The sequence below is a fragment of the Myxine glutinosa genome, chromosome 2 (assembly GCF_964187855.1).
Source record: "Myxine glutinosa chromosome 2, kmMyxGlut1.1, whole genome shotgun sequence".
In the NCBI taxonomy this organism is placed as follows: domain Eukaryota; kingdom Metazoa; phylum Chordata; class Myxini; order Myxiniformes; family Myxinidae; genus Myxine; species Myxine glutinosa.
This window is the reverse complement of record NC_136262.1, coordinates 122495544-122521772: the sequence shown is the minus strand read 5'-3', so window position 1 is coordinate 122521772 and position 26229 is coordinate 122495544. Positions and strand designations below refer to the sequence as shown.

The 26229-nt window shown below is 45.8% G+C and overlaps 1 protein-coding gene across 1 annotated transcript; it reads right to left on the bottom strand.

Moving 5' to 3' along the window:
- Positions 1–1182: 1182 nt before the first annotated feature.
- GIPC1 (GIPC PDZ domain containing family member 1) lies at positions 1183–25852 on the bottom strand. The gene is made up of 6 exons (XM_068098322.2): positions 24955–25852; positions 20403–20588; positions 17529–17709; positions 8687–8808; positions 3212–3293; positions 1183–1616 (listed from the first exon to the last, which is right to left on the bottom strand). The coding sequence occupies exons 1-6, from the start codon at positions 25288–25290 to the stop codon at positions 1468–1470; spliced, it is 1056 nt and encodes a 351-aa protein (XP_067954423.2). The 5' UTR covers positions 25291–25852; the 3' UTR covers positions 1183–1467.
- Between the last annotated feature and the right edge of the window lie 377 nt (positions 25853–26229).

Genomic DNA, 26229 nt, shown 5'->3' with positions numbered 1-26229 from the left:
CCGATTCCACTCAAAGCAAGCCCCATCCTCTGATTCCACTCAAAGCAAGCCCCATCCTCCGATTCCACTCAAAGCAAGCCCCATCCTTCGATTCCACTCAAAGCAAGCTCCATCCGCTGATTCCACTCAAAGCAAGCCCCATCCTCCGATTCCACTCAAAGCAAGCTCCATCCTCTGATTCCACTCAAAGCAAGCCCCATCCTCCGATTCCACTCAAAGCAAGCCCCATCCTCCGATTCCACTCAAAGCAAGCTCCATCCTCTGATTCCACTCAAAGCAAGCCCCATCCTCCGATTCCACTCAAAGCAAGCCCCATCCTCCGATTCCACTCAAAGCAAGCCCCATCCTTCGATTCCACTCAAAGCAAGCTCCATCCGCTGATTCCACTCAAAGCAAGCCCCATCCTCCGATTCCACTCAAAGCAAGCCCCATCCTCCGATTCCACTCAAAGCAAGCCCCATCCTCTGATTCCAGTCAAAGCAAGCCCCATCCTCCGATTCCACTCAAAGCAAGCCCCATCCTCCGATTCCACTCAAAGCAAGCCCCATCCTCCGATTCCACTCAAAGCAAGCCCCATCCTCCGATTCCACTCAAAGCAAGCTCCATCCTCCGATTCCACTCAAAGCAAGCCCCATCCTCCGATTCCACTCAAAGCAAGCCCCATCCTCCGATTCCACTCAAAGCAAGCCCCATCCTCCGATTCCACTCAAAGCAAGCCTCATCCTCTGATTCCACTCAAAGCAAGCCCCATCCTCTGATTCCACTCTGCCCACAATCGCCGCCACACTCGCTGCTGTCTCGCCACAGCCCGCACTCGTCGCTCTTCTGCACTCGCCACACCCTCGCCAATGCCAATCTCCACTGCAGACTCACGCCACAAATGTAACAAACTTTTGTCCGCAAACTCTTCACCGTCTAATGTCTTTGTCCTTCACATGATCTATGTAAAGCTCTTCAAGAGGCTTCAATGAACGTATGAAATTCGTACAAATATTTAACCATCTTCAAAATAAGATTCAATCTTTTGTTTAATCAACGTTATTGTCCAATTAGCGATGGGACACCTACCTGGATACACTCAATAAAAGCTGAATCACCCTTGATGTAAAGTGAATTGAAAAGGACATCAGGAACAAGAAACTTGTAAAAGTGGAACACTTTCTTTATGCAGAGACAAACAAGTAGTTTCCTTTAGTGTTTAATACGACTTGAAAATAGACACCAAACGAGGAGATAGATGAAGGAGATCAAATGATTGTCAAGGAGAAAATCGGTATTAAAGGGCAGAAAAAGGTAAAGGATATTTAAAAGGGGAAAGTTGAGGATGAAACAGGAATTACAGAAGCAGTTTCCCTCTGTGAGAAGATTGAAAAAAGAAGAGCAAGTACAGGAGGAAGGAAGAAATATCTTCATTTAATTTGTCCAGAGGAAGAGCAATCTTGGCGATTGAAGGAAAGAATGGAAACATCAAATTCTTCCTTTCTTTGCATCATCGATGGCTCCCCAAACATCAAAAACGACCTCGTCGGGGAAGCAGAAATCACCCAAAGAAGAATCAATGGCGGCAGCAAAGGAGTCAGGGCTCGACTCTCTGCCCAACTCCACCATCATGGCAGCTTGAGTGAGGGAGGAAAGAGAAAGGGGGAAAGGCAGTGAAGCTTCCGTCGACCTCAGATCGATCACATCAAGTTAACTCGTTAACAAGATTTTTTTTATTTTGATCGATATTAAACCTGGATAACAATGGAGAAACTTTCTTTTTTATCTTGGAGAACAATAAGCAAAGCTTTGACTAAACTTGATGCCTTTGTTGCCACGAAGGATCATCTCATTCAAATACTCCGGGTCCGATAGCTCGACTAATGTCTGTGAAGATCCCCGGTGCAAATACCAACTTATAATACGATGTGCAAATGCCAATCATACAACGTGCAAATGCCAATCATACGACGTGCAAATGCCAATCATACAATGTGCAAATGCCAATCATACAATGTGCAAATGCCAAATCATGCAATGTGCAAATGCCAAATCAGACAACGCGCAAATGCCAAATCATACAATGTGCAAATGCCAAATCATACAATGTGCAAATGCCAATCATACAAGGTACAAATGCCAATCATACAAGGTACAAATGCCAATCATACAACGTGCAAACGCCAATCATACAACGTACAAATGCCAATCATACAATGTGCAAATGCCAAATCATACAATGTGCAAATGCCAAATCATACAAGGTGCAAATGCCAAATCATACAACGTGCACATGCTAATCGTACAATGTGCAAATGCCAAATCATACAATGTGCAAATGCCAAATCATACAATGTGAAAATGCCAAATCATACAATGTGCAAATGCCAAATCATACAATGTGCAAATGCCAATCATACAATGTGCAAATGCCAAATCATACAATGTGCAAATGCCAAATCATACAAGGTGCAAATGCCAAATCATACAACGTGCACATGCTAATCGTATAATGTGCAAATGCCAAATCATACAATGTGCAAATGCCAAATCATACAATATGCAAATGCCAAATCATACAATGTGCAAATGCCAAATCATACAATGTGCAAATGCCAAATCATACATTGTGCAAATGCCAAATCATACAATGTACAAATGCCAAATCATACAATGTGAAAATGCCAAATCATACAATGTGCAAATGCCAAATCATACAATGTGCAAATGTCAAATCATACAATGTGCAAATGCCAAATCATGCAATGTACAAATGCCAAATCATACAATGTGCAAATGCCAAATCATGCAATGTGCAAATGCCAAATCATACAATGTGCAAATGCCAAATCGTACAATGTGCAAATGCCAAATCATACAATGTGCAAATGCCAACTCATCATCCGATATGCAAATGGCAACTCATCATACAATGTGCAAATGGCAACTCATCATACAATGTGCAACTGGCAACTCATCATACAATGTGCAAATGGCAACTCATCATACAATGTGCAAATGGCAACTCATCATACAATGTGCAAATGGCAACTCATCATACAATGTGCAAATGGCAACTCATCATACAATGTGCAAATACCAACTCATCATGTGGTAAATATGGTAAATTTGCCATGAATTGACACACATGGTGAGGGACAGCATACGATCCTTTTTCCATTTGGACCGTTAGTTATTCAGGACCGAGTGTGCATGATTTGTACGTCGATACCCAATTCCATGTCTCGTATTCCCATGTACGACTCCAGCAGGTCGTCCACTTTCCTTGCAGCTCGCACCTCAAAATCAGACGGCTGCAAATGGAGAAAAAGTGAACGTTCCTTGAATACCAAAATAAAGCAACTTTTCTCATGACAGAAACATATGCAGACAATGAGCGTACACAATCACTACAGTATCATGAAACAGTTGTGAAGTTAGAGCAAGAGGAGGTAACGGTGCACATGCATCTCTGGGCTGTTCAGACTGGTCGAGTCCATTGAAGGATGACTGCGACACAGTCGTATAAAACATACCATGTTTTGGTAGGTAACCGGTCCCTTGATGAGACCAACCCCTAGATGGAAACTGCGTTAGCCCGGTGGCTTGTCTGGACAGAGGTTGCAATTTGGCCAGCGTGCTGGTGATAACCTGACAACTCTTCATTGAGAGACACGATGTGTACAGTTGTTCAGACACGAGTTTTTATTACATCGCAATAGGTGGATGCTGTTTTGTTTCCACCTTGAAAAACCTACGTCTGCCCAATTGACCCAGTCCTGCCACCTTTTAGCCATTCCAGTGATCCTTCTTTGTCTATCCCAAATCTGTCCAAATGTTTTTTTTACATCACAATAGGTGGCGCTGCTTTGTTTCCACCTTGCAAAACCTACGCCTGCCCGATTGACCCAGTCCTGCCACCTTTTAGCCATTCCAGTGATCCTTCGTTGTCTATCCCAAATCTGTCCAAATGTTTTTTTTTACATCTTCCTGCTCTTTTATCATTCTCCCAGTTGTTGGTATATATTTGTTGATATTTCATTACAGTTTATATTTATATTTCATCTTTTTTTTTTCTTCTTTTTTTAAACAATCTTTATTTGTTGCCGTTTCAGTTTGGTGCGTGACATCTTCTATTCACACCTGCTTTAGGAAGTTATTGCAAGGTGAGTGAGAGATACCTTTTCTGGTTTGTTGTGCTCATGCTTGACCACAAATTGTATTGTTAGTTTATTGAACGTCGCACTTATGTCAGTTGTGAGATCAGGCCGTCTCTCTGGACATATCTCCAGCTTTCGATACAGTCTGGCATCCTGCCTTGATCTCCAAACCCTCTGCCTATGGAATCCAAGGCCAAATCCACACGTGGCTTACTGACTTCCTCCACTCTTGTAGCCAACGTGTGAATCTCAATATAATCCTCTCATTTCCTCTCACTGTCGATGCTGCAGTGCCCCAAGGCAGGGTTCTGGCCCAGTCCTATTTTAATCTTCATCAATGATCTCTCAGACTCCCTGGAAAATCTCCTTCATTTCTTTGCTGACATCACCCTCTACCGTGACATCCTTCAAACAGACAGACAGCAGCCTCTTCCATCTCTTCAGACCTGGACAATATCCAAACTGTTCAAACACTTGGAATGTCTTGTAACCCTGACAAATGTAACTCTCTCTCTCCCCCGAAAGGACTGTCTGGCAAATCTTCTTACGTACTTTCTCAACAACCCTCTCAAAGAAGTCCAGTCACTCAAACTCTTGGGTCTCATTGCCACGATCTTTGTTGGGAAATCCACATGTCAAAGTTGTCCACCAAAGCCAGCCACCAGCCAAATTGGCATCCTCCATTGCACAAAGTCCTTCCTCAGCACACTGGAACCCCAATCCACTAACAAGGTTTTCATCTGCAGCTTGATGAAATGTCAGTGTCAGAAAAAAAAAAAGAAGAAGTAAATTTGCGACTCCAAACTGTGAGTGGTGAGAGCGCCGGCACAGAGTCCCATACAGCCCTTGCTGCACAGTAACAGGAGCGATAAGCACAGTCTGCCATGCAGAAACATTAACTCCCTCTTAAACGAAGCACAACTCGGAGTCATCAATATATGCGGTCGGGAGCAATGATAAACATGTCATCCCGTTCTCCGACCTGAGGCGAATGTTTTGAATTATGTGGTGGTGAGGGGTTTTGAATTTTGTGGTGGTGAGGGGTTTTGAATTTTGTGGTGGTGAGGAGTTTTAAATTTTGTGGTGGTGAGGTGTTTTGATTTACGTGGTGGTGAGGTGTTTTGATTTAGGTGGTGGTGAGGTGTGAGGTGTTTTAAATTTTGTGGTGGTGAGGCGTTTTGAATTACGTGGTGGTGAGGTGTTTTTATTTTTGTGGTGGTGAGGTGTGAGGTGTTTTAAATTTTGTGGTAGAGGTGTTTTGAATTACGTGGTGGTGAGGTTTTTATTTTCGTGGTGGTGATGTGTAATCATCCCAAACTTCCAGCCTGCACCTATCCCTCCTGTATGTCTGTGCTGAGGAGTTCTTCTTTTTTTTTTCTTTTTTTTTTTTTTTTAACCTAAATCTTCAAACTAAATTGCTTAAAAAATAATTGGTGTGCGAAGCGCAACATCGTGTTTTCGAGAAATTAAAAAAAATAAAAAATAATTCTGAGGTAAAATCAAAGTCTCTTATGGGTCAAAGTTCGTTGGCTTATCACGTTTGTCGTCACTGGTTTTACTGCGATTTGCTTGCGCTGTCAAAGTGTTCCATGTGATTGCTTGCGTAGTGGCCTTTGGACTTTGATTTCAAGTATGCCTAAGATCCTCGCGTACACATCGCGAGAGTTGGGGCGGTCCGAAGCAATTTGGGCCATGCCAAGTAGGGATCGGGTATGCCGTGGGCCTGGGGCGCTCTCCCCTTTCCAACGGCTTACACCCTCTGAAGTGCCACCTGGAGGCAAGAGAGGGAAATGAATGAAATGAACGAGGGGAGAGGGAAAAGGGCATTTAATATGGAATATTTTTTTTGTGGGGGTGAACTTACTTTTCAAGATGTCTTAGAACCAAAAGTTCATTGGAATTATGTTGAAATTATTCTAGATTTTGTTAATGTGACCTTTAAAAGAAACAAAAACCACATTTGACATTTCAAAACAAATAAATTGATCCTTGAAAGTGATGTAAACTGATATCGAACTCAATTCATGGACAGTACTGTGTTAAACTTCTGTACGTTTTCCAGAAGTATCTCTTTATTTTGCACATTAGCCAACAATTTTTTTTAACAAAAACAAAAGTTAAATTACGACTGGGATTACGGACAGTAAAATTACAGTTCAGTACTTCGTGTAACCCCCACGAGCATTCAGGAGAGCACATACACGTTGAGGCATGCTGTTCACGAGATTTACCAAGGTTTGGACAGTAATCGCTTGCCATGCAGTGACAATAGCCTGCTGCAATTCATGCACGGAGGTCGGCTGCTGGTCCAAGTGGTCGATTTGACGCGTTAATTCTGCCCACAAATTCTCTATCGGATTCATATCCGGGGACATGGCAGGCCACTCCATATGCTCTACACCACGGTCAGCAAGAAAGTGTTGGATCATGCGAGCACGATGAGGCTGTGCATTGTCATCTTGGAAGACAAAGTTTCCTCGAAAGGCTGCACGAGCAAATGGAAGCAATGTTTCCAAAATGGCCCTGTACTTGAACTGGTTCAGGTTTCCATTCAGAACAACCAGGTCAGTTTTGCCCCCTGCATGAAAAGCAGCCCAAACTGTCACCCCACTACCTCCAGCTTGGACTCTTGGCACTATACAATCTTTGTTGTAGGCTTCATGCACTTGTCTGCGCACTCGGACGCGGCCATCTTGACGATAGACCAGAAATATAGACTCTTCACTGAAGATCATGTGATTCCAGTGTCCTGGCTGCCATTGACGGTGCTCTCTGGCCCACTGCAATCGGCGCTGGCGGTGTTGTCTGGTCAGGCGTGGCTTTCTCAGGGGACGCCTGGCAAGATAGCCTACTTGAACCAGTCGTTGGTTGACTAGCCTTCTGGATACAGGCACATTTGTCAGTTGCTGCCACTCAGCCCTAAGCCGATTAGCTGACTTGGTACGGCCATTGCGGACTAACTGGTGCAGCTGGCGATCATCTCTCCTTGTGGTTCTGCGGGGACGTCCTGGCTTCGGTATTGGAGTAGGGACACCCCTCTGAGCATTTCGTTTCAGGATCTTTGACACCTGACCTTGAGTGATGCCATACTGCCGAGCAATAGCACGCTGTTCCATGCCGTAATTTCGTAAATCCACCACTAAATGACAAACAGCATTGTCGAGTTGACGGACCATCTCCAGAGGAAGCGGCAATAACTTTTGGAGACGTGCAGCAGTTGTTTTCCACCGATACAGAACGCAACAACCCTTGTATACCCGACTGTGAAGCCAATCATCAAATGCCCCTGTCCATACATTTTGCCACGCCACCTGTGATATAATCCTGTTGTTGACTTCTTGCTGCGACAGACAATCAGTGACATGGTTCTTTTAACAAATAAATCACCAAAGTGTGAAAGAAACTCACTAGATTGATATACTGAGTTAAGAAAGTAAACCCAAGTCAAGGAAAAATTTTATTCCATATTAAATGCCAAGTCTGTATATATTTACCCTAACAGAAGCCCGTTGTAAAAAAAAAAAACCACAACAGAAAAGCCTCAGAGTATTATTATATGGAAGAGACGATCAGACACCCTCCCCACAGAGAACCAAAGTTCACTGTAACATTGTACACTGTTGCTCAGTACACAAACGGGGAGTGAAGACCCAGAGAAGCAAAGTTTGTGTTATTAGCGATGTGGACGCAGAGGATGATGGCGATGAGAAAATCAAAGAATGGTTTGCACTATGGGATGACGGCCCATGTCCGACTGGGAGGTTAGCTGGGGGTGGGTGCTGTCAGGGAAAACGCCTTTAGCTCCGAAAGGATCGACCCCCCTCGACCCTGAGCTTATTATAATATCGAATTAAAAAAGGCTCTTCTGGTTAAACAGTAGCATAGGCTCTGCCTATTAGGCATGAGCTTAGCATGTTTCCAGCCCCCAACTTCTCTGTAGGACTGTACTCCAGCCAATACTGGGAGGTTCCCTGATCCTATCAATGTCTATTGTGCTAAAGAACTCCTCTGTATCTTACTTATTTTGTCTTTGCACTTCATTATCTTAAACGTCTCTGTCATATCCCCTCATAATATAACCAGCTTCTTTCTTCTAATGTATAAAAGTCCAGTCTCCTTCAGCCGCACCTGATAACTTGGTCTCGCTAGGCCCAGAATAAATCTACTCACGACACTGAACCCTCTCTATGGCAGGTTTGTCCTTTCTCACATGTGATCAAAACTGAATACAACATTCTCGATGAGGCCCTCGCTAAATTCCTGAACAGTATAAAAAAGACCTCTTGATTTATAATTTATCCTCCGACGAAGACAACCAGAAACCCTGTGTGCTTTATCTATGGTTGCCTGGCACGGCCAGTCTGCTTTCCTCCCATATCTATTACCACCCAAAGATCCTTCTCCTGTGTCACACGCTCCAATATTACCCCCTTCGTCATGTCATCCCTATTTATTTTACATTTCTTTATGCTAAACTGGCTCCCACAAATCTCTGAAAAAAACAAAACCCATTTCAACAAGAACACTGATCATAATAATCCACTTGCCGCATCCTCCAAGGTAGGCGGGCCTGTCGATCGCAGTCTTAATGTGCCTCGTCCTTCACTTCTCCCCTCCAATCCTCCAGATCCACCTCTCATCCCACCCTTTTCTCTCTGTGATATTTGTTCTATGGGAAGGGGAGGAGGAAGACAAACTGAAAAATCAAGAAGGATCAGGGAAACAAAAAAATTAATAAAAGGAAATGACATGCACACACGCAAGGTGTGTGGGTGTGTGTGTGTGTATATATACATATATATATATATATATGTGTATGTATGTATGTACAGTATATAATAATAATAATAATAAATAATAATAATGATAATTTAAAAAAAAAAAAAAACAACAACAAAAAATCGATGGTGCCTAAGCCTTTTTTTTTTTTACTCTTCACCATTCTGCACCATGTGAATTCCCATATCATTCATCCTTCCATCCGGTCCTGATTGCAACAGCTTGTACCCTCCTACTAACCTGATTGCCTTGTCCCCTGCACACACAGAACACTTCCAACCTCCTTCTCTGCATCTCCACCATCTTGCCTCATCTCCCCTCCATTAATCCCACATTCAAACTAGCGAGCCGGACCTCGCTACTGAATTGCTGCCCACCTGGCAGAGCCAAAACTAATCTTGACCAGTTTGGGAGGTTCTGGTCATCAATCAGCAGTGCTGCCTTTGCTGGACGTGCTGCCATAGCCTGCGAAAACCATCCTGCGCACATGAACATGCTGCTCCCTCCCCCACTGGCTGCCCCCCTCCCCACCCCCATTGGCTCGCATTTCTTCCCCTCAGACTCGACTCCCCTCAACTCCACCTTCTCCCCTTCCCTCAACCCCCCCCCCCCCCCCTCCCCTCCCCTGCTCATTTCCCTCCCTTTCCTTTTGTCCAGTTCCTCCTCATTTTCATCAATACATTAAAGTGGTGCTTATTTACAGATCACAAAAGAGTAAACGTTCTTCAAAATAAACTCTCGCAACTCAGTTCGACCATCTACAGTTCACAAAGGCAAGAAATGAAGTTGTGGGAATTTTGGTCCCATGGGCACCCACGCCGAGTCTCTGATCCTACACTACAGATCTGTACCAGTGGCCTACCCATTTGCACCTGCATTCCTGCAGCTTTTGGCACATCGATAAATATCATGTACTTTATTGATGTGCCAGCACAAACATAACGAGAACTGCCACTTTATAACTGCTGGCAGTGATTTTTTTTTTTTTTTGTATACAAGATCGCGGCTCGTGAAACAGCGAACATTAATCACACAGAAAGACAAACCGACACATAAAACAAATAACATCGGGAGCGGTAGACAAGATGGGGAGAGAGGGGGAAGGACACAAACACAACATTTGAGAGCAGGGACCGAGAGACATGGAGACATCGAGAGATCTGTGGGAGGGAGAGGGCTTTGGGGGGGGAGGCATGGGAAGGGGGGGTGGGAGAGTTATAAAACATATGGACACTGCCAGGACTTCCAGGAAAGAAGTTGGAATTTCAAACAAGGTGGATCTGGGGCGAATTAGTGGGGGTAGAAAAGATCAAGGTTTTGGATGGGGGAAGATAAGAGATGGTGGTGAACAGCTGTTTTAAAGACCTGGAGGGAGGAGTGGGATTGAAGGGAGTGTGGGAGTTTGTTCCAGAGGCGGGAGAAAAGAGGAATGAAAGAGTGAAGGTGAGCAGAGAGCCGAGATTTCGGCAGTTTAACCATCAGAGGGTTGCTGGCAGATCTTGTGCGACCTGTAGGAATATTTGGGGGACAGAGCACAGAGAGAGCTGGGGGAGCAAGGCCGGAGAGGAGTCGGTAGAAGACAGAAAGACCACCTACCTGCCTGCGGTGAGTGAGAGAAAGACCCTCAGAGATAGCTTCATCGCGGGAGATTCCAATGATTCTGAAAGCTTTGGTTTCAACAGCGTGAAGCCGAGCTAGGTGTGAGGCAGGAGCACCGCCCCATAGGGGAGAACAGTATTCCATCGAGCTGCGGATGAAAGCCTTGTATGTGGTGAGGAGCTCAGGTGTGCCTCGGAAGGACTTCGCACGACGGAGGATGCCCAGTCGGCGACTGGCTTTGGAGGCCAGCTTGGAAATGTGGTTTTCCCAAGAAAGATCATGGCAGATAGTGAGACCCAAAAGCTTGAGCGACAGAACTTCTTGGAGAGGATTGTTGAGAAAGTAGATGGGAGGGTTGTCCAGTCGATCTTTTCGGAGAGAAATAGTAAGAGTGTGAGATTTGTCAGGATTGAAAGACATGTTCCACTTGTTTGACCAGTCTGTGATTTTGTCCAGGTCCTCAGAGAGAGAGGAGGCTGCAGACTGCCGATCTGAGGGAAGAAGAATGGAGTGGCAGAGAGTGGAGTCATCAGCAAAGAGATAGAGAGGATTTTCCAGAGAGTCGGAGAGATCATTGATAAAGACCAGAAAAAGCACAGGGCCCAGCACACTGCCTTGGGGAACTCCAGCCTGAACAGGAAGGGGAGATGAGAGAAATCCATTCAGGGCCACACGTTGACTACGACCAGAGAGGAAGTCCGCAAGCCATGCATGGAGATTTCCATGGATACCATAGGAGGAGAGTTTGGTGAGCAGAGCTGGGTGCCAGACCGTATCGAAGGCACGTGATATGTCAAGGGAGACAGCTCTGATTTCCTGTTTGGCATTGAGGACCTCCATCCATTGTTGAGACAGCAGAAGCAGCATGTCCAGAGTAGAGTGACCTGGTCTGAAACCAAATTGATGATCAGAGATCAAGCCATTGGAGAAGAGGAAAGATTTCATATCCGAAGCAATGATGGATTCCATGACTTTGCTGATAATTGGGAGCAGGCTGATTGGTCTGTAGTTGCAAGGATCTGTTTTTGCACCTTTTTTGTGTAAAGCGGTAATGTTTGCTGATTTCCAGGATGCTGGCAGATGACCTTGAGCAAAAGATAGGGTGAAAAGAACAGAGAGAGGGTGAGATAGAGCGGCAGAGCAGGATTTTAGGACCCGTGGGCTGATGCCGTCTGGTCCAGTTGCAGAATCAGAGTCGAGGTGAGACAAAAACTCCTCCACCTTGTCAGGAGAGAAGGACACAGAGTCCAGGAGCAGTTGGGTTCGACTGGGAAAGGTGGGAACAGAGAGAGATGGGTTTGGGACTAAAGATTTTGAGGCAAACACAGAGTTGAGGCATTCGGCTTTGTCACGTGCGATGTCAACTGTGTGGCCATTTGAGGTAAGGGAGGGGATGGAGGGGGAACAAACACCAGAAACGGATTTGACCAGACGCCACCAGGATTTGGAGGAAGGAGACAGGTTTGAGAGTTCATTCTTGAGTGAGGATAGATAGTGCTTCCTGGCACTCCTGAGGGTAGACACACACTTGTTCCGAGCTTGGTGGAAGGAACTGAGATTGCCTTCAGTTGGATTAGCCTTCCAAGAGGCAAAGGCAAGTTGTTTCAGGGCAACTGCCTCACCACAAGATTCAGTGTACCATGGACGGGAGGAAGGGTAAGACAACTGAAGACGAGATGGGATAAATCTCTGCATGAGAGAGAGTAGTTTGCTTTGGAAGAATTCCCAGGAAGAATTGATGTCAGAGGCAGTGGAGATGGGAGACCAATCCAGACGATTGATGGCTGCTTGAAGACCGTCCCAGTCAGCCTGAGTGAAATGCCAGACTCGTCCACGCTGAGGAGGCTCTCTGAGAATGGCCAGAGAGATGTCCACTTTGACAAGCACATGATCAGAAGAACCGATTGGAGCAGAAGAAGAGCAGCAGACATTAGCAGGGAAGTTTGTCATAACCAAGTCTAGAAGAGAAGATACTCCATTGGCTGAGATCCGGGTCGGGAAATTGCCAGATTGTGTCAATCCCAGTGAGTCACAGAAGTCCTTTGCTGAGGTGCCATGACTGGTGAGAGAGGAACCCACACCCAACCAGGTGGCATGATGACAGTTGAAGTCGCCACATATGAGGAAGAGAGAGTTGGGATGAGTGGATAGAAGTTGGTACATGTTGTCAGACAGTGAAATGTAAATGGAGTCATCACTGTTTGGGGGACGGTACAGAACACATATGAACAAAAGGTGGGAGCGGAGAGGAAGCCGTAGCCAGAGGTACTCCTGGGGGTGAGGAGGAGAGAGGGCAGTGCAAGGAGAGTGAGGAAGAGAGTTTTTGATAAAGATAGCCACCCCACCACCAGGACGAGGCTCAGGTCTATCATACCGGAGGAGGGAGTAACCAGGAAGAGATATTAAGGAATCAGAGACATCTTGAAGGAGGAAAGGCTCTGTTAAGCAGATCAAGTCTGGATTGTCAGAAGCAACCTGTATGGAGAGATCAGTCAGGTTTGAGCGAAGGCCCCGGATGTTTGAGGTCCATACCGTTAATGAAGAGAGAGGGGAGCATCGGGTACAGGACAGGGGAGGGGAGGAGTAGTGTAAGATGAAGGATGAGAGGGGGAGGTAGGGAGAGCAGTTGTTAGTGTGTCAGAGATTACAGAAGAGTTCCAAGAAAGGGAAGGATGAGGAGAATGAAAGGTTTGATGGTGAAGGGATGAGGCACAGTGAGGGGTTGTTTGAGGGGGGGGCAGAGGAAAGTAGAAGGTTGGGGGGGGTGGAGGTATGAGATAGAAGGGAGACGAAGTGGGGAGGAGGCAGCTTTGAGGAGGAGGGGGGAGGAGGGAGAATTGGAGAGGAATGGTATGGGGGGAGATTTGAATGGGAGGGGTTGGGGGGGGAGTTTTGAAGGGGAGGAGTGAGGGGGGAGTTTAGGAGGGGAGGGGCAAGGGGGGAGTTTAGTCGGGGAGGGGCAAGGGGGGAGTTTAGGAGTGGAGGGGCAAGGGGGGAGTTTAGGAGTGTAGGGGCAAGGGGGGGGATTTGGAGGGGAGGGGCAAGGGGGGAGTTTAGGAGGGGAAGGGCAAGGGGGGAGTTCAGGAGTGGAGGGGCAAGGGGGAGGATTTGGAGGGGAGGGGCAAGGGGGGAGTTTAGGAGGGGAAGGGCAAGGGGGGAGTTCAGGAGTGGAGGGGCAAGGGGGAGTTTAGGAGTGGAGGGGCAAGGGGGGAGTTTAGGAGTGTAGGTGCAAGGGGGGGGATTTGGAGGGGAGGGGCAAGAGGGGAGTTTAGAAAGTGGATGATTAATGAAAGACGAACATTGATAACAAATTGGGTTTGTTGTGATTTTCAAGTTCGCAATCCGATTCAACCGGTTTCCTCCGAATTCCCGCTTTGATACAACGTTACTTTCCTACAACCCCACTTTCATCATAATTAAACCTACACCAAAAAGTCACAAAGCTGGAGAAGATAAATAGTTTCTTCTTCTTCACACAATAATAACTTCTCCCTTCCCAAACGTACAACCAGTCATGTTGAAATTTGAAACACTTATTCCAATTGACAACATCTACATTCGGTTAAAGTTTCACCTTGATCAATAAAGCGGTTCAAGATAAATTAAAAAAATCAATTATTTTTGGCTGCCAAACCGAACAACCAATCATGTTGAAATTTTAAATACTTATTCCACTTGACCCCTGCTACATCACTTTATAGTTTCATGACGTCGATCAATAAAGAGGTTCAATAAATACAAGGTTTTTAAGATTCCCATTCAATCATCTATCGCTGCCAAACCATATGACCCATCGCAAATTCCAAAAGCTCATTTTAGCACTCAGACATGGGGAACATACACTACCGGTCAAAAGTTTTTGAACGCCTCAATTTTTCCAGTTTTTATTGAAATTTAAGCAATTCAAGTCCAGTGAATAACCTGAAATGGTACAAAGGTAAGCAGTAAAACTGCTCGAGGTTAAAAAAAAGTTTAGGTTAGCAAAAACGGGAAAATAATGTAAATTGTAGTTATATTGTAAAAAAAGGCCTTCTTCAGGGAACAAGTAATGGGTTAACAACTTACAGCTGTTCTGCAGCAATGTAAGTAAATTAAGCTTTGAAAGTTGATGCAAACAATTCCTACAGGTGTCCCAACCTCTGCTGATTACTTGATTACAAACCCCCTGTCTGTATAAAAGCAGTATTGGAACAGACTGTGATTACACCCTCTGAAGCATTATTTGGACAACTGAAGGAAACTCTGATAGGAAGAGGTCTGGCAGACCCAAAGCCACAACAGAATCAGAAGACAAGTTTCTGAGAGTCAACAGCTTGCGTGATAGGCGGCTCACAGGACAACAGCTTCAAGCACAGCTTAACACTGGTCGAAATAAGCAACTCTCAGTTTCAACTGTGAAGAGAAGACTTCGAGCTGCAGGTTTGACAGGTCGAGTGGCAGTAAGAAAGTCATTGCTAAGATGGCAAAATAAGAAAAAGAGTCTTGCCTGGGCCATGAAGCACCGCCAGTGGACGACTGAAGACTGGAAGAAGGTCTTATGGACCGATGAATCAAAATTTGAAATCTTTGGTTCATCACGTAGGGTTTTTGTATGCCGTCGAGTAGGCGAAAGGATGGTTCCTCAGTGTGTGACACCAACTGTCAAACATGGAGGAGGAAGCGTGATGGTCTGGGGCTCTTTTGTTGGATCCAGAGTTGGCGACTAGCACAGAGTGACTGGCACCATGAACCAAAAGGGCTACCACAGCATTTTGCAGCGCCATGCAATACCCTCTGGTATACCTCTGGTATAAATAAAATATATATTATTATTTATACGCCTGGTTGGTCAGGGGTTCATCCTACAGCAAGATAATGACCCTAAGCACACCTCCAGGCTGTCAAAACTACCTTTGAGGAAAAGAACAAGATGGTAGGCTTCAAATCATGGATTGGCCAGCACAGTCTCCAGACTTAAACCCCATTGAGCTGGTTTGGGATGAACTGGACAGATTAGTGAAAGCAAAACAACCTACAAGTGCAACACATTTGTGGGAACTTCTGCAACAGTGTTGGGAAGAACTTCCCTAACAATATTTGATTTCCATTGTAGAAAGAATGCCACGAGTGTGTTCGGCGGTTATATCTGCAAAAGGTGGCTACTTTGCTGAGTCAAAAATTTAAATTAAATTTTGTTAAACAAAATGATTCTATGATTTCTTTTTTTTTATCTCCAATTGTTTATTTGTTCTATGCTTAATTTCAGAGTACATTGAGACATTAAACTGTGTAAATTTCAATAAAAACTGGAAAAATTGAGGTGTTCTAAAACTTCTGACCGGTAGTGTACGTGTGAAGTTTCCATTCAATATGATCAAATGCGAGGGAGGAGGTAGGTTTTAAAGGTTTATGCTTCAAAAAATTATAGATCCCAAACCATGTGACCGATGACAACAGCACCCCAAACTTTTTGTTCGTCATGGGTATGCCATCATGCATGTAAAGTTTGGCCTCGATATGTTCAGCCGTTTCGGAGAAAAAGGGTTTTTAGTGGTTTTTAAGGATCTTCTCTTAAAACAATATGGCGGCCGAACCACCTGACCTATGACGTCATAATTACGATTAAAAGATTATACAGGCCGAGGCACTGGTGAAATTTTCCTGTCAATAGGTCCAACGACTGCAGAGGAAATGGTTTTTAAAGGAAATAAATCCGAAAAATGGCAGTGGCACAATCATTCACATGGCCTGAGAAAACAAAATGTGGTTTATTCTTCTTCCAAAAATAACTTCTGGCTCCCAGACCGTACAACCAATCATGTTGACATTTTGAACTCTTATTCCCCTTGATGTCAGCGACATTACATTGAAGTTTCAGGTCAATCAATGCAGCGGTTCAAGAGATAGAAGGTTTTAAAGATTTTCGTTCAATTATTTATTGCTGCCAAACCATGTGACTTGACGCAAATTGTGAAAGACCATTTGAACTTCCCAACATGGGGAACATATGTGTAAAGTTTCCACTCAATATCTTCAAAAATGAGGGAGGAGATAGGTTTTTAAGTTTATGCTTCAAAACGTCATAACTCTCAAACCATGTGACCCATGACATCATGGTCACTGAACATTTTTGTTCGTCCTGTGTATGCGATCGTGCATGCAAAGTTTGGGCTCGATCTGTTAAGCCGTTTTGGAGAAAAGGTTTTTTTAGTGTTTTTTCACGAAAAACAATAAGGTGGTCGAACCATGTTGACCTATGACGTCGAATTTTTTTGGATTCTGAAATTTTTTTCCCACTTAGGTCATGGACGAAAAATATATTTGTGGCATCAAGGGTTATATTTGTCAAATTCTTACCTCATAATGTTGGCTCTTTTAATATCCCAAATAAACATGTTTTTTGGTCCCAATGCAGAGTTCTTTAGAATGTGCCATAACTCAATTTTTTCCATTGAGCCGTTTCGGAGATATGGAGGGGCAAAGTTGAAGGTTTTTTCCAAGATGGCACCCATACCACGTGACCTATGCCATCATACTTAGCAGTAAAAAAAATTCTACAGGTCTAGCCAATCACATGTTGAAAATTTCGTGCCAATCGGACCAACGGTTGCAGAGAACATCGATTTAAAAGTTTGTGGATCTGGGAAAGGGGAAGGGAAGGGGTAAGAATAATAAGAAAAACTCGAGGAGTTTTAATAGGTTTTAATAGGAAACCTATTTAGCATTTGGAAAAGTGGTGGAATGCCCTCATCCGCATGCAGACATCGGCGATGTGACTTTTGTTAGGATCTGGTGGGGCCCGATTCAAATTCGCCCAATAAAGGGGTATACCCATCAAGGGCACAGCTCAACAGAATTTCTCGTTATCAATGTCTTCAGCATACAATTTCCAAAAACCTGGAGTCTCCAAATTGCACACATAAGGTATGTTGAACACAAGCAAGTTAACAAGCAATGACATCAGGCATTTTTAAAGAGAGTCTGAGGGTGAAGATTACAATGGAGGTGTTTTTGTCCTCACAACACACTCACCAAAAGCCTTCTTCGGTTCGACAAGCCTTAGACTAAATGTTGCCCCTCTTGGTAACTCCTTGAGCTTTCGAGCTACTTCGTAATGCCGACAGCCAACCACGGTTTCTCCGTTGATCTCTTCTATGTGGTCGCCGACAAGAACCTGGCGGCTCCTATCGACCACGGATCCTTCCTTAATGCGCTGAAAATGACATCACCATAGAATAAAGAGGAATAAAGAGGGTGTGCCCTCTCTTCATTTTAAAAACTGCAATAAATAACCTGTGCCAGATTTGGTCTCGGTGTTGCCCGACTCACTGGGATTTACTATATTGCAAAAAGAAAATCACATTAATATTTTAAAAAAAAAAGATTCTGGGGGACATGCACACACAAAAAACGACAAAAACAGAACCCTCCCCCTGCCCCTCCCTCTTCCCCCCCTTCCCCATAGACCCCAGTTTTTTTTTTAATGCCGTGGACAAACTTTAGTCACAACATACTAAGTATCATTTGTGCCAACATTGGTCACAATCCCATCAGCGGTTTTTGAGAAGAAATTGCAAGTGTTGACGGACTGACGGACTGAGGATGCACCATCACATAAGCTCCCCGGAACGATGTTCCAGGTGAGCTAAAAAGAAAGCAGTCAAAAGTGCATTCAAAAAGAAGGATTAAGAAATGTTGGCCACTTTCATAATAACTAGGGCATGCCCGTACTATATATAAGCTAGGACGTGCCCGTACGTGGGTGCCCGTTCCTTGCAAAAAAAAAAAAAACTGCAAAAAAAAAAAAACTGCAAAAAAAAAACAATGGTTTGGTCCATTCGCAACGACCACAGAACCCCCCCCTCTATTTACATGCAATGGTTTGGTCCAAAGCGAACGGTTTGGTCCATTCGATGTGATTCGATGATTCGATGTGAATGGTTTGGTCCATTCGCAACGACCACAGAACCCCCCCCTCTATTTACATGAATGGTTTGGTCCATTCGCAAAGCCAAAGCGAACGACCACAGAACCCCCCCCCCCCTCTATTTACATGAATGGTTTGGTCCATTCGCAAAGCCAAAGCGAACGACCACAGAACCCCCCCCCCCCCCCCCTCTATTTACATGAATGGTTTGGTCCATTCGCAACGGCAAAGTGAACGGCGAACGGCTAAATCGCCATAGCTCGGTAAGTACTTGTCCGATTAATTTCAAACCTTGAAAAGGCACATCCTCGGGTCCCCAGCAATATACCTGGCAAGTTTCAAGTATATCGGACCGGTAGTTGTCGAGAAACAGCGGTCACAGACAAACGTACAGACGTACAGACGTACAAACGTACAGAGATTACTGGAATTATAGATAGATAAAAGGGTGTGTTTGTGTGTGTGTGGGTGTGTCAGTGTGTGTGTGTGTGTGTGTGTGTGTGTGTCAGTGTGTGTGTCAGTGTGTGTGTGTGTCAGTATGTGTGTGTGTGTGTGTCTGTGTCAGTGTGTGTGTGTGTGTGTCAGTGTGTGTGTGTGTGTGTGTGTGTGTGTGTCAGTGTGTGTGTGTCAGTGTGTGTGTGTCAGTGTGTGTGTGTGTGTGTGTGTGTGTGTGTGTGTGTGTGTCAGTGTGTGTGTGTCAGTGTGTGTGTGTCAGTGTGTGTGTGTGTGTGTGTGTGTGTGTCAGTGTGTGTGTGTGTGTGTGTGTCAGTGTGTGTGTGTGTGTAGGTGTGTGTGTGTAGGTGTGTGTGTGTCAGTGTGTGTGTGTGTGTAGGTGTGTGTGTGTCAGTGTGTGTGTGTGTCAGTATGTGTGTGTGTGTCAGTATGTGTGTGTGTGTCAGTATGTGTGTGTGTGTTTGTGTCAGTATGTGTGTGCGTGTGTCAGTATGTGTGTGTGTCAGTGTGTGTGTGCCAGTGTGTGTGTGTGTGTGTGTCAGTGTGTGTGTGTGTGTGTCAGTATGTGTGTGTATGTCAGTATGTGTGTGTATGTCAGTATGTGTGTGTGTGTTTGTGTCAGTATGTGTGTGCGTGTGTGTGTGTCAGTGTGTGTGTGTGTGTGTCAGTATGTGTGTGTGTCAGTGTGTGTGTGTCAGTGTGTGTGTGTCAGTGTGTGTGTGTCAGTGTGTGTGTGTCAGTGTGTGTGTGTCAGTGTGTGTGTATGTGTGCATCTCCTCCATAACCCCAAAACCATGAAACCGAGCAGCCTCAAACTTTGCATGCCTACTAAGGGAACACCAAGGGAGTGTATGAATGAAAACTGGACGTTTGGGTAGATGTAAACACCCTTTTTTGAATTAATGGGAGTGCACTCTAATGGTTGCTTTTGCAAGCCATGGTGATACAGTAGACAGCGCCCCAATCACAGATATAAAGACGTTATTCCTGCCTTGTACCAACAACACAATCAATAATCATCGAATTGATCTCGAGTTGGGCACAATGCCCAACCCAAACACAGAATGCACTCCATCTATAAGTTTAATTAATCATTATGACACGTAGGCCCACATGCACACGCAGACACCATGCTTTGGGAAAATGCCTCGACATTAAGTAATGCACAGAAAAGATGCAAAAGGCAATTATTCTTTTTGAGCACAAGAATTTCCCTGCACCTGACACTAAATCATATAATGAGCACAACAATACAACAAGAACCTGAGGGCATTGAGAGCCTGTCTTCGGGTTTGGACAGGTGTTGTCTGTTCGAGCACAATGACCAAAAAGAAAACAATGCTAAATATGTGTTTGTGTGTGTGTGAGCACCTTTCTGTTAGTGCGTGTGAGTCTGTCAGCAAAAACGTCTGTTCACATGTGTGTACAAAACTATTAAACATGTAACATGTGTGTACAAGGAGACATGGAGGTAAAAGGTGAAGAGACAATGCAAAGGAAACTGACATCTTACAGAGCAGACAAACCTTTATGAAAGCAAATCCTGCACCATTGTCCGTGATAGTCAGTCCGAGTGCATCCTCACTTTTGGAGATCAAGACCACCTTCGTGTGACCTTTAACATGTGCAAAGATAAAATCTTCCAGCCCAATCTGTCCACCCAGCAAGCGAGACATGTCTGGATGGTGCGTATTCAAAGTACAGAACAAGATCTATGGGAGACAGAGAAAAATAACATAGACAGAAATATACATCCGTAATACACAAATAGATGGTCAACAACAAGAATTTCAACTGTTCCTTTGTGTACAATTCCTATTCCAATGCCTTGGGCTCACGCCTGTCATAGAAAGGTGTTGCACGGCTATTTACTCGCAAGCACTACACTGCACAATAATCAATTGCGTACAAGCTCAAACCAATCACGACGTGTACAAAGATGCACCACACTACCACAGGTGCTTCAAAATGGGGGGTGGGGAGGACCAGATACCCCTCGATAGCGAACGAAGAATTCCCAGGAAGAATTGATGTCAGAGGCGGTAGAGATGGGAGACCAGTCCAGATGATTGATGGCTGCTTGCAGACCATGCCAGTCGGCCTGAGTGAAATGCCAGACTCGTCGACGCTGAGGAGGCTCTCTGAGAATGGCCAGAGAGATGTCCACTTTAACAAGCACATGATCAGAAGAACCGATTGGAGCAGAAGAACAGCAGCAGACATTTGCAGGGAAATTTGTCATAACCAAGTCCAGAAGAGAAGATGCTCCATTGACTGAGACCCGGGTCGGGAAATTGACAGATTGTGTCAGTCGCAGTGAGTCGCAGAAGTCCTTTGCTGAGGAGCCATGGCTGGTGAGAGAGGTACCCACACCCAGCCAACTGGCATGATGACAATTGAAATCGCAAAAAATATGAGGAAGAGAGAGTTGGGATGAGTAGATAGAAGTTGGTCCATGTTATCAGACAGCGAGATGTAAATGGAGTCATCACTGTTTGGAGGACGGTACAGAACGCATATGAACAAAAGGTGGGAGCGAAGCGGAGAGGAGAGGAAGCCGTAGCCAGAGGTACTCCACCGATCTGCGATTTATGGCAGAGTGGCCAGACGGAAGACTCTCCTCAGTGAAAGACACATGAAAGCCCACTTGGAGTTTGCAAAAAAGCACCGAAAGGACTCTCAGACTGTGAGAAACAAGATTGTGTGGTCTGATGAAACCAAGATTGAACTGTTTGGATTCCGTCTGGCCACTCTGCCATAAAGCCCAGATCGGTGGAGTGCTGCAGTGATGGTTGTCCTTCTGGTAGTTTCTCCCATCTCCACACAGGATCTCTGGAACTCAGCCAGAGTGACCATCAGGTTCTTGGTCACCTCTCTTACCAAGGCCTTTCTCCCCCGATTGCTCGGTTTGGCCGGGCGGCCAGGTCTATGAAGAGTCCTGATTGTTCCAAACTTCTTCCATTTAAGAATTACTAGGGCATGCCCGTACTATATCTATATCTAAAATTATATCCCCCCCCCCCTCTATTTACATGAAATGGTTTGGTCCAAAGCGAACGGCTTGCGAGTGGTGACAATCCCCCCCCTCTATTTACATGCAATGGTTTGGTCCAAAGCGAACGGCTTCCGGAGTTTGGTAAAGAAATCGCCATCGCGTGCACAAACGCGCAGGAAAGCGAATGAATCGCAAATTCGTTTTTATTAGTTGTAAAACATAGTTTAACGCCAACATAGTTTGCAAACGTGAAATAAATGAATACGCTCTCAAATGTGCCATCCGAGGCAGAGTGTGCCCGCCACGTTCGGCACACGCGATCGTTCGCTGCTCTCTGATTGGTTGAATCGTTTTTTGGACATAGCTCGGTAAGTAATCTATGAAACCTTGAAAAGGCACATCCTCGGGTCCCCAGCAATATACCTGGCAAGTTAAAAGTATATCGGACCCGTGGTTGTCGAGAAACAGCGGTCACAGACAAACAAACGTACAGACAGAGATTACTGGAATTATAGATAGATGGAGACCGCTGTGCTCTTGGGAACCTTCAATGCAGCAGATTTTTTTGTAGGCTTCCCCAGATTTGTGCCTCGACACAATCCTGTCTCTGAGCTCTGCAGGCAGTTCCTTCGACCTCATGGCTTGGTTTTTGCTCTGATATGCATTGTCAGCTTTGAGACCTTATATAGACAGGTGTGTGCCTTTCTAAATCATGTCCAATCAATTGAATTTACCACAGGAGGACTCCAATCAAGGTGTAGAAAAATCTCAAAGATGATCAAGAGATATGGGAGGCACCTGAGCTAAATTTCAAGTGTCATAGCAAAGGGTATGAATACTTATGTCAATCTGATATTTCAGTTTTTCTTTTTAATAAATTTGAAAAACTTTCGAAAATCCTGTTTTCTCTTTGTCATTATGGGGTATTGAGTGTAGATTGATGAGGGAAAAAATGAATTTAAACGATTTCAGCAAAAGGCTGCAACATAACAAAAGGTGAAAATAGTGAAGGGGTCTGAATACTTTCTGAATGCACTGAACACATTAAAATAACGAGCAGAAATTTGACAAAGACACAAATTGGAAAATACTTAAACTGTGATGCCGGGCAGAGGTCGAAGTCGCAACCTTGCTCAAGGGACCGGAAGCGGAGGTCAAAAAAAATGTGTCAAAAAAAAAATTAAAAGGTGTCCCCTTTCCCTGAAGAAGTCCGTCACCACCTGTGGAGAGTTGTGACCCTTTCCCTGAAGATGTCCGTCACCACCTGTGGAGAGTTGTGCCCCTTTCCCTGAAGATGTCCGTCACCACCTGTGGAGAGTTGTGCCCCTTTCCCTGAAGATGTCCGTCACCACCTGTGGAGAGTTGTGCCCCTTTCCCTGAAGATGTCCGTCACCACCTGTGGAGAGTTGTGCCCCTTTCCCTGAAGATGTCCGTCACCACCTGTGGAGAGTTGTGCCCCTTTCCCTGAAGATGTCCGTCACCACCTGTGGAGAGTTGTGCCCCTTTCCCTGAAGATGTCCGTCACCACCTGTGGAGAGTTGTGCCCCTTTCCCTGAAGATGTCCACCACCACCTGTAGCGAGTTATCCCCTTTCACTGAAGATGTCCGTCACCACCTGAAGAGAGTTATCCCCTTTCCCTGAAGATGTCCATCACCACCTGTAGAAAGTTGTCCCCTTTCCCTGAAGATGTCCATCACCACCTGTAGGGAGTTGTCCCCTTTCCCTGAAGATGACCCTCACCACCTGTAGAGAGTTGTCCCCTTTTCCTGAAGATGTCAGTCACCAACTGTAGAGAGTTGTCCCCTTTCCTTTAAGGTGTCCATCAGCAACTGTAGAGAGTTATCCCCTTTGCGTGAAGATGTCCATCACCACCTGTAGAGAGTTGTCCCCTTTCCCTGAAGATGTCAGTCACCCGTAGAGTGTTGTCCCCTTTCCCTGAAGATGTCAGTCACCACCGGTGGAGAGTTGTCCCCTTTCCCTGAAGATGTCAGTCACCACCTGTAGAGCGTTGTCCCCTTTCCCTGAAGATGTCCGTCACCATCTGTAGAGAGTTGTCCCCCATTCCCTGAAGACGTCCGTCACTACCTGAAGAGTGTTATCCCCTTTCCATGAAGATGTCCGTCACCACCTGTAAAGTGTTATCCCCCTTGCCCTGAAGATGTCCGTCACCACCTGTAGAGAGTTGTCCCCTTTCCCTGAAGATGTCTGTCACCACCTGCAGAGTTGTCCCCTTTCCCTGAAGATGTCCGTCACCACCTGTGGAGAGTTGTTCCCTTTCCCTGAAGATGTCCATCACTACCTGTAGAGAGTTGTCCCCTTTCCCTGAAGATGTCCGTCACCACCTGTAGAGAGTTGTCCCCTTTCCCTGACGATGTTCGTCACTACCTGTAGAGAGTTGTCCCCCTTTCCCTGAAGATGTCCGTCACTACCTGTAGAGTGTTATCCCCTTTCCCTGAAGATGTCCGTCACCACCTGTAGAGAGCTGTCCCCCATTCCCTGAAGATGTCAGTCACCACCTGTGGAGAGTTGTCACCTTTCCCTGAAGATGTCAGTCACCACCTGTAGAGAGTTTTCCCCTTTCCCTGAAGATGTCAGTCACCACCAGTGGAGAGTTGTCCCCTTTCCCTGAGGATGTCAGTCACCACCTGTAGAGAGTTGTCCCTTTCCCTGAAGATGTCAGTCACCACCTGTAGAGAGTTGTCACTTTCCCTGAAGATGTCCATCATCACCTGAAGAGAGTTGTCCCCTTTCCCTGAAGATGTCAGTCACCACCTGCAGAGAGTTGTCCCCTTTCCCTGAAGATGTCCATCACCACCTGCAGAGAGTTGTCCCCTTTCCCTGAAGATATCCATCACCACCTGTAGAGAGTTGTCCCCTTTCCCTGAAGATGTCAGTCACCACCTGCAGAGAGTTGTCCCCTTTCCCTGAAGATGTCCATCACCACCTGCAGAGAGTTGTCCCCTTTCCCTGAAGATGTCCATCACCACCTGTAGAGAGTTGTCCCCTTTCCCTGAAGATGTCCATCACCACCTGCAGAGATTTATCCCCCATTCGCGCCCCAGGACCCCAGGATTTTCCGTACCTCCCCAGAATCGATGTCAAACTGCTCCGCCAGACGTCCGTACAGCTCCCGTACGTTGCCAAATCCCTCGACGCGTCCCGTACTTGAACCGTGCGCGAGTTGTGCGTGGAACGCGAGTCGTGGCCGCAGAGATGCCGGGGGGGCGTGAACCCCGCGACCCTCGAGGGTCTCCAAAGGATTGGTGGTCGAAGCTTCGTGCTTGACGAGGGAGCGGGAGCCTGAAGCCGGAGACGAGGGAGGAGACGGAGGTGAAAGGGGAGAACGGTGAAGGGCACCTGGAGCAGGGAAGGGCGAGCGAGTGGCGCGGTCTTTACTTCGTCCGAAACCCAGAGGCATGATGGTGGTGGTGGGGCTGAGGGAGAATGAGGTGATGTGGATGACGGTGAAGAGGTGCGGGATGGATCGTGAGGTGACAAGACTGAGGAGGTGGGGATTGGAGGGGATAGATGAGGGGAGGGGTGAGGAGGAGGTGGGAAGAGGTGTGACGGAGAAAGGGGATCGGGTGGTGATCGTGAGAGGATGCGGAAACAGGCAGAAGAAGATTCCCGATAGGCCGTGCGGATACAGGAAGAAGAAGATGCCGATTAGCCGCGACACATCACCCGGTAACAGATCATTTACGAGCGATGACTAAATCAACGAGGTGAGAAAGACGTTGAGGATAAGGTAAATAAATGAACAGCGCGTTCTGTTCGGACGTGAAAGAGCGAAATGTCCGGGGAAGAGGACAAAGCGATGGCGGACGCTCGACGCGCCAAGGACACGTCGTTGAGGGGACGAGCGATACGGATGGACGGACAAAGCAACCGGTATATATGAGGAGATAGAGCGGGAAGGGACGAGGTCGCCGTGACGGACTACGAGGAGAAGAGGAAGCGGAGACCACACCTATGGTGACGTCACGAGTAACAAAACAAAACAAATAATTTACCTCGGTTACTCCACTTAATACCTTGCTATTTATCTCAGTTTCACCTTCGATCGCGTCTTTCGCCGAGACGAGACGAGACGGCCTCATTCCCTTGGGGGTTTGTGTGTATTTGTGTGAGGACGGAAGTTGGTGGAATTGTCTCTGTTGGTGGACTTTCTTCCTGCCTTTAAAACCTCCCTCAAAACCTATCTGTTTCACAAGTCTTTCAAAGTCTAAGTCCTGTTTTCCCTTTGGTTTGAGGTGGGACAGAGATCGAGAGCATGTCTGTGTACATGTGCGGGGGAGGGATGGGAGGAGGAGGTGGAGTACACATCTGTGGGTTTTGAATGGGGAGGGAGAAGAAT

What these genes read in the sequence shown, in the direction of transcription:
- GIPC1 (XM_068098322.2), bottom strand. Translation starts at nt 25,290, where the DNA reads ATGCCTCTGGGTTTCGGACGAAGTAAAGACCGCGCCACTCGCTCGCCC. An exon ending in CAGGATTTGCTTTCATAAAG is followed by an intron (nt 17,710 to 20,402) that starts GTTTGTCTGCTC and finishes TGTCATTTTCAG; the next exon opens with CGCATTAAGGAAGGATCCGT. An exon ending in CGAACCGAAGAAGGCTTTTG is followed by an intron (nt 8,809 to 17,528) that starts GTGAGTGTGTTG and finishes CCCTTCCCATAG; the next exon opens with AACAAATATCACAGAGAGAA.